The sequence below is a fragment of the Zophobas morio genome, unplaced genomic scaffold (genome assembly GCF_036711695.1).
Source record: "Zophobas morio isolate AGI-343-1 ecotype UQ-CSIRO unplaced genomic scaffold, CSIRO_AGI_Zmor_V1 ptg000058l, whole genome shotgun sequence".
NCBI classification, from domain to species: Eukaryota; Metazoa; Arthropoda; class Insecta; order Coleoptera; family Tenebrionidae; genus Zophobas; species Zophobas morio.
This window is the reverse complement of record NW_026972163.1, coordinates 4,636,954-4,645,558: the sequence shown is the minus strand read 5'-3', so window position 1 is coordinate 4,645,558 and position 8,605 is coordinate 4,636,954. Positions and strand designations below refer to the sequence as shown.

Sequence of the window (8,605 nt, the reverse complement as noted above, 5' to 3'; positions counted from 1 at the left end):
GCCCTAGGCCTGTCCATTTTGGAAGCTGTTATGCAGGTGTACCTAAACTTCGAAGAAACGTGTAATGAAATGTTTCATTACTTGAAATCTAATACAATAAAGTAACTTGGAATTTTCATTGGGTGGGGTGTACTTCTTTTTTTCAAAAAAAATATGGTCACCATAATTATAAGTTGAAATGACAGCCAAAGTTGATTCAGCAAAATTTTCACTCACAATTGCTGCTTCCTCAGTGATATAGCTTGCGCCACACTCATTTCAATACATCGAAAACGATAAATCGAACAATCTAAATGACAGAACTAGACAACACAATAAGTGCCATGCTGCGTGCGTTTCCAAGGCAATACGTCTAAAGCTCATACGATGTTTCTTCAAATGTCGGACCTTCTACGAGTTTTTAATAGTTTATAATAGTTATTTACAAGTGAGAAACAAATAAAATATTGAACAATACACGCAAGGTAACCGGTTTTTACTGGCTCCAGAAGGTGCCTGGCTCGCCTGCGGCCAGTCCGCCAATGAAAACCCTTTTACTATGCTAGTAATGTTAAATACTAGGAGTATTATTTTCAAATGTCATATAACTGACACTTATATGACGTTCTTACCGGGGTTTAAGTGTCATTTCTATGACAGCGTGTTTGAGCGGCGCATAAGTCGTATAAGTGCTACTTATACTCCGCCGGAGTATAAATAAAACACTTATACTCCGGCGGAGTATAAATAGATTACTTTATGTGAAAATGGTCGTGGTTGTCAACCATAGTAACTATGGTAAGTGGATGCAGGTCAATTTTTGATGAAGCAAGAAGACAGGGAATAATCATTGCAAAAGAATATTAATCGTTTGAAATTAAAAAATTATATTTTATTAGGAGTTTAAGTGAAATTTTATGTGACGGAGTATGGACGATTAAACGCCGAGCGACAGCGAGATTAAGGTAGTTTTCCTAGCAATCAAATAACTTCTTAGGTTCTTAAGTTCTTAGGTGTACAGGGGTGAAGTTGTGGGCAGAGGGCTAGTAATGACTTATTAATGAATAATTGCAACAAAATCTTTATAATGTAAAGATGAAAGTTACAGGAAAAATTTTCATGCCGAATATTAGAAACTTGAATTACCATTATGTATAAAGATTTTATTGTGTTGTATGCTTTATTTTGTTATCACTCTTTACACATCCGATACCTACGTACGCAAACATGAATACTACGGTTTTTAGCTATTTGCAGTATTTTTTAAACTATTTGCACGTACTCATCTTAACCTTTATATATACAAGCGGCTTTAGAAAAAAAGCTATAAGAGCAGAAATATAAAATTATAGTTGCATTTTATTAATATATTTTGTATTTACAAAATACAGTATTAAATTATAACAAAATCAGTTTCAGTTCTTAATTTACCATTGATTTTCTACATTTACTTGGCGCAATTCGGTCGTAGCAAAACTAGATGGTACACTGATACTTCTGGAAGCAAAAACAGGTGCAGCTACAGCAGCAGGAGCAGAAACTGAATATGAATAACTGTTAACTGCAGGGGCTGTAGCATACGCAGCTACAGGACCAACAGCAGCAACTCTGGTAGCTACAGCAGGAGCTACTTGCGCAACAGTCACTGCAGGAGCAATAGCGCCAACAGCGGGTGCATCGACAGAGTACGAGTAGCCAGAGACAGCCGGAGCTACAGCGGCAACTTTGGCGGCAGGAGCAGCTGGAGCGGGAACAGAGTAGGAGTAGCTAGACACAGCTGGAGCGACGGCGGCAGCTTTGGCGACAGAAACAGCGGGTGCGGCCGTTACAGAGTAAGAGTAGCTAGAGACAGCCGGAGCGACGGCGGCAACTTTGGCGACAGGCGCGGGCGCGGGAACAGAGTAGGAGTAGCTAGAGACGGCCGGAGCGACGGGGGCAACTTTGGCGACGGGTGCGGCCGTTACAGAGTAAGAGTAGCTAGAGACAGCCGGAGCGACGGCGGCAACTTTGGCGACAGGCGCGGGCGCGGGAACAGAGTAGGAGTAGCTGGAAACAGCCGGAGCGACGGCGGCTACTTTGGCCGCAGCAGCAGGTGCCGAAACGGAGTAAGAGTAACCGGAAATGGAGGGGACGGCTGCAGCAACCTTGGCGACGGGGGCGGCGGCTACAACAGGAGTGCGTAATTCTACTTCGCTCACGACAGGGGTCTGTACTGGAACGTCAACTTCGACTCTTCTGACGGAGACTTCCGGTTGGACTTGAGTAACAGTTGGAGTGATGGTCTGGACGGCACGAGCTGGTGCAAGAACTTGCTGTTGGGAAACAGTTTCGATGGGAGTGGCTAAGGCTCCTAAATTGGGTTTGTAAATCTGGGAAGAATAGCCCGTTACAACATCTTTTTCGGCGTAATGAACGTTCTGGGTGTAGGCGGTTCCGGTGACAGGGACAGCAGCGTAGTGAGTCACTGGTGGACCGGCTGTGAGTGTTGTTTTCACGACGGGGGCGGCAGCTACCACCTCGGCGGTCTGTACAACAGGAGCAGCGGCGACAACAGGAGCCGCCGCATAAGAAGTGAATACGGGGTTACTAACGAAGTCGGTCCTACTTTGGTGGCTGACGGCTGCCGAAATGGCCGGTACTGAAGCAGTGTAAGTTACAGGGGCTACGCCATGTGCGATTCCACTAGGTTTCGCATAGGCAAGAGCCAGAGTAGCGAACAACACCACCAGCTTGTACATGATGAAGGAGGTCTGTGTTGTTTAAAGACTGATTATAAATTCTGGTAAATGTGGGTTTTTATAGAAGCTTGGGTGTGGTGCGAAGGACGACGGAGCCGTCTTGATGAGAACAGTTTGACAAAGTAAAGCACGTTGACATTAAACACTTAATTGGTTGATACCCAACGGTGAGAACTAGTTTTTCGGTTATTGTTACCTACACTAGTTATAAATACCCATTTTTTTGGGGAAGCATAACGTTAAATTTATTTTTAAAGCTAATGTAATTCAGAATTTAAATTAGGCGAGATAGTCGCACCTATAAATTATACATTACAGTTGAACCTTAATGCACAAAATTCTTGACATTATATTTTCGGACCAGAGCAAGACTAAAACCTGCATATAAGCAAACAAAATTATTATTAGATAAATAATTATTTATTTATTTAAAAAGCATTACCGCATACGAGGTAAAGCTCATTCATAATATTATACTTAATATATATTTCCCAACGGGGGGAAGTAACTAAAACCACATATAAATGCAACTGGTTGTTTATATTTTAATAAATGTAATTATATTAACATATTACAAGAGGTTATTGTTTTAAATGTTTTATTTATAAATTTACATTTCTAAAGTTTTCTGAGAGTTAAAAATGATCGGTAGATGTGAAAAGGTTAGATTGATAATGTCTTTTACTGCAACTGTTAGCGGCAAAAAAACTATTAAAGTACCTACCTATGCAGTTCTTTCTACATAGGTAGACCAACAAATTCCTAAGGTACGGAGGAGACATTACCTATGGGATCGGAGAAAAAATTCGAATGTTATTATTCTTATTGTAAACACAATTTAAATTTGTGAATAAAAAGCTGTTTTGAGTGATAACTGATAACATTTGGAAGTTAGTTTTCTAAATAAATAACTATGGTAAAGATAAACCATATACACAACGTTTTACTTTGGAGTTCACTTATTTTTTAAATTACATATGGAAAAATTTAGGTGCAAATAACAGTATTTTCTTACCGCCGTTTATGTTCAAAATATCTAAAAAGTTAGTCGAATATTCTGTAAAACGAAACTCTCGTTTTAGTGACTTTCATAAATATTTTTCGTTATCGAAAAACATTTTTGGCGCAGCTTAAAAAACTTATTTAGGGCTACAATTTAAAAGTATACAGAACATTCCATTTGAAAGTTACGTACCAAATTTGCAAATCCGTCGAACGACTCTCTACTTTTCATGACCTCTACAGTACGAAGAAATTGGTCTCCGGTTTCCGTCTGTCTGTCTGTCCGTCTGTCCGTCCGTCCGTCCGGATTTTTATTAGACATATAATCTCCGAAACTACTGGACCGATTGTTGCCAAATTTTATATGTGTATTATGCATACCATGTAGATGGTAAAACGCTAACCAAACTTTGTCTAATCGAAAATGTACATAGTAAATGGATTTTAAATTGTATAAAATAACGTAGTCCATGATTCTGTGTTGAGTTTTTACCAGAAATGTCCAGTTTTTTGGAAAAAATCAAAATTATAAAAGAACATTTTGCAATTTAATTTTCAATCTGCAAGACCGAATGCTTTGAAATCTTGCAGATGTTTTAAAGTTACGATAAGCATGATAAATTTTTAAACAAAATATATTTGCTTATACCCACCAAAAAATTGGTGACGTCGCCGGCGGCTCAAAACTTTGCCGAATAAATCCTATCTAAATTGTAGAGACCGTGCGTTTACAGATAAGCACAGTGAGTCATCTTCATCTGACAAGTAGAATTCCACCAGTGGCGGAACTTATTTCAAACGTCAAATTATAATCACAGTAGTTCTGAAAAGAACTGTTTTCTAAATCGCAACTTATAGCAGAAGAACACAACACAAAAACATAAACACAAGTGAACACTACGAAAAACGTTTAACGAATGATGTATTGACAACGATTTATTTACTGAAGCTTATGCACGTTGCACGCCAATGGGTGATGCGACCACCCCTTAAATTTAAAAGTAGACTTGGCCGACTCATTTTCGTTTGCTGCGCAAGTTTATAGGTGTGCTTATCTGAAAACGCACAGACTCTAGAACATATGATGAGTGTCCATGCAATTTATTTTGTTCATATTTTTTGTTTGCATATACAAGGTGAGTATTATAATAACGGGACCCTAACCAATTTTCAGTGAAACATAACATACATCTATAAGTTATTGCTAGATTCCAAAATAAGCATATACGTTTTTAGGATCAACGTAGGTACTCTCCTTACTAGTTGTCACTGTTTCTGAAAGACGGCAATCAAAATTTCACAAACGAAATATTAAAAAAAACACCAACATATTAATTCAAAGAAGTCTAATAAATAAATTGAACAGTTAAATAAGTTTACCTGGCGTAAGTACTGTTCAAAATGCCTTCCTTCCTGCGCAACACATTTCGATGCGATTTAAGCAAGCAGCAGATGCATTTCTAATTTTGTTCTTTAAATTTTCACAATTACCCATAGGACATTGGTAAACTTGTTCTTTTACAACACCCCGGAGGAAGAAATCTAAAGGTGTAAGTCGGGACTACGAGTGAGCCTTGCATTCACACTGCCTCTGACAATCCACTTATTTGCAAACGTCTCATCAAGATAGTCCCTAACAACTCTCTGATAATGAGATGATGCCCTGTCCTGCTGAAACCACAGCTCTTGTCGGAGGTTGAGAGGAACATTTTATAATAACCCCGGAAAATCATTTTCCAAAAATTGTCGATACCTGTGTCCTGTTAAGTTGCATTCGAAGATGTATGGGACAATTACGTAATGTGCAATAATACCAGTCCACACATTTATGGAATAAACATTTTGAAAATGAGCTGTTCTGATCCAGTGTGGGTTATTTTGGGAGTAATAGTGACAGTTGTGCCGATTAACAAATCTTGCTTCATCGTTGAACAAAACTTTGAATAAAAAATTGTTGTCCAACTCAAGTTGATGTTGCATAAAATTGCAAAATTGTATTCTTCTGGGAAAGTCTTCTTCTTTTAGATCTTGTACTACACTTGGTAAGTGTGAAACTTATTCGCTCTCAAAATTTTTGAAACGAAAGACTGAGATATTCCTACCTGTCGTGCTATAAATCTTTGGCTGACATGCGGGTCATTGTCTACGGCTTTAATTACACGAATTTTATTTTCGACACCAGTAGCGATAAATCCTCTATTTCTTGTTTCTTTCGGCCAATTTTGACTTAACGTTCCTTCTAAACATCTAAAGATTTGGTCGGATGGATGTCGCCTATCGGGATATCTTCTTTAGTAGAGATTTGCTGTTACAACGGCATTTTTTCCGCATTCTCCAAAAATCAAGATCTTATCAGCCTTTTCATCGTTCGTGTATTTAACCCTCATCTTATGACGTAGACTAAAAACTTATCGGAACTTAAAATTGACCAATAGAATTATTGCGAAAGTCAAAAATAACTAGGAGTACTAGGTAACTAATTATGTCTGTACATTTTAGAAAAAAATATATAAAAAGAGTTACATATGATATATGTATTTTGTCTTGCATTGAAATTTGGTCAGGGTCCCGTTATTATAATACTCACCCTGCATAGGGTGAACTAAAAAATTAATGGATGCTTTAATGTATTTTATTGATTTAATCAAGAACTACAAAACCGAATGCTTTGAAATCTTGGAGATGTTTTAAAGTTATCATAAGCATGGTAAATTTTTGATCAAAATTTATTTGCTCGTCCTCCTAAAAAATTAATGACATCACTTCAAAATTTTGCTAAATAAAGTCTATCTTAAATGTATAAAATATGATGAGTCTATATTTGTGATTTATCACTGCATTAATATTTTTTAGATTTGCATAAACAGATGGCTTAAAACAATTAATGACTGAGTCAATTTATTGTGCTGAATAAATCAAGAATTACAAAACTGAATACTTTGAAATCTTGCAGATGTTTTGAAGTTATTGTAACCATGGTAAATTGTTAATCAAAATGTATCTGTTTATCAACCCCAAGAAATTGAAGACGTCATCTCAAAATTTTACCGAACAAGTCCTATCTGCGAGTAAAATGTGCAAAATATCATCAGTCTATACTTATAATTTATTATTAGATTTGCTTAAACAGGTGGTTCAAAAAAATTCATGAATGAGTCAATTTATTTATTTTTTTTATTAAATCAGAAACGGCTCACTCCTTTTTCACAGAAAATTTTGGGAGTACAATACTGTTATTTTTAGTATTACACTGCATCAATCCGAATTGATTAACGTGACTTTGCAAAAATGCTGATGACGTCATCACAAGATTGTGTAAAGAAAAACTCAACTCGAAGATGCAGAGATGCTGTATATGTTTCATTGTACTTTAGGTGCGAGGGAGCAATTTTGGATCAATTTTTCTTAAATTGATTTAAAGAACATTGAAAATTTAAAATTTGCGATTCTTCAACTATCATATTAGTCATAACAGTGACGCACTGGACGTCTTTGGAGCTACATCAGGCTTAAATTTTTTAATAAAATATTTTAAAAAGCTTTTTTAAACATTGGCAGAAATGTTGACATGTATGATGACTACTTGATAGTATCCAATGGGTGTGTGAATTATTAACAATTTATAAAAATTAAAAATTTTCTTAAATTGTGCGTACTTCTTACAGTTATAAATAATATTGAATGAAATACATTACTACAGATATTACTTTTTCTGAAGTAAATTGGAACACATGTACAACTAATAAGAAATGCGCTCACCATCTTAGAAGCCACAAGTTAGGTAGGTACTCTAAATTATTGGAAAATCGTATTTCAAGTAATTGGAGTTATGTATGTGCCATGAAGCGGCGTTTAATGGGTGGCATATACACCAGAAGATGACTACTAAAGCTTTGTTCATATTTATCAAAATCGATGTTGTTATTCTTATGTATCTGATAAATTAATCGTACGTTTTTCTAGCTCGATAGGTAAGGGAACTATTGTGATCGGGTTATTGTGATAAACATGTTGGAAATTTCCATATCCAATCATCTTAAGCAGGTACATACCTGGGGTTGTGAGCGGTGGGGCTGTGTCCCACCCACCCCATTTAGTCGGTACCGGTAAACACAATTTTGTAGTTTTAAGTTCTGGAATAAATCCCAAGCAAAACGGTCGCACTTTGGTCCTTCGAAGCAATTCTAATAATCACAAACACCTTTAATTTCGTGTTTTCTCAGCGTTTTTACTTTCCGGGCGCAAGCTAACGAAATCTTGTAATAGGCTCGATTTTTATTAGACAGATATTCTACAAAACTACCGGATTGATTAGTGTGAAATTTTATATTTGTGTTTTGAATATCGTGTAGTGTAGATGGTAAAACGTTGACCAAACTTTGTTTAATCCTCTCCACCAACATTGTGATGACGTAGGTTACTCAAAATTTTACAAAGTGGATGTTATTTAAATTATGAATTAAGTAAGCCACCATCGAACAAAATGTTCGGACTATTATTATTAAAATTCTTATTTAATCACTACTAAACAAAGACTTGCGTATTCTCATATTTTCAAGAAAATGGAGTGACTCGTTCTTAATTTGATCAATAAAAAATAATAAAGGTAATCAGTCATAGAATGGACCCGATTACAATACTTTCTTAGCTTACGCCCAGGAAGTAAAAATTGGTCCAAGGTTATTTCGACAGAACCTCCCACACCCATACAGTACAGTACATCAAATGCAGTTGTCCCGAAAAATTAAAAGATTTGATTTTGCGAATTTTATTTTTTTACATGTATACACATGGTGATTCGACCTAAATGACGATTTGTGGTTAAGGACAACTCAAAATACATTATTTTTTCCTTGATTTACGAAACAATTTAAAAAATATCACAA

General features: G+C 36.4%; 1 protein-coding gene across 1 annotated transcript; it reads right to left on the bottom strand.

Annotated features, from left to right (window-relative positions):
* Positions 1-1,320: 1,320 nt before the first annotated feature.
* On the bottom strand, positions 1,321-2,751 carry LOC135143180 (calphotin-like). The gene has a single exon (XM_064075056.1). The coding sequence runs from the start codon at positions 2,715-2,717 to the stop codon at positions 1,407-1,409; it is 1,311 nt and encodes a 436-aa protein (XP_063931126.1). The 5' UTR covers positions 2,718-2,751; the 3' UTR covers positions 1,321-1,406.
* Positions 2,752-8,605: the final 5,854 nt, after the last annotated feature.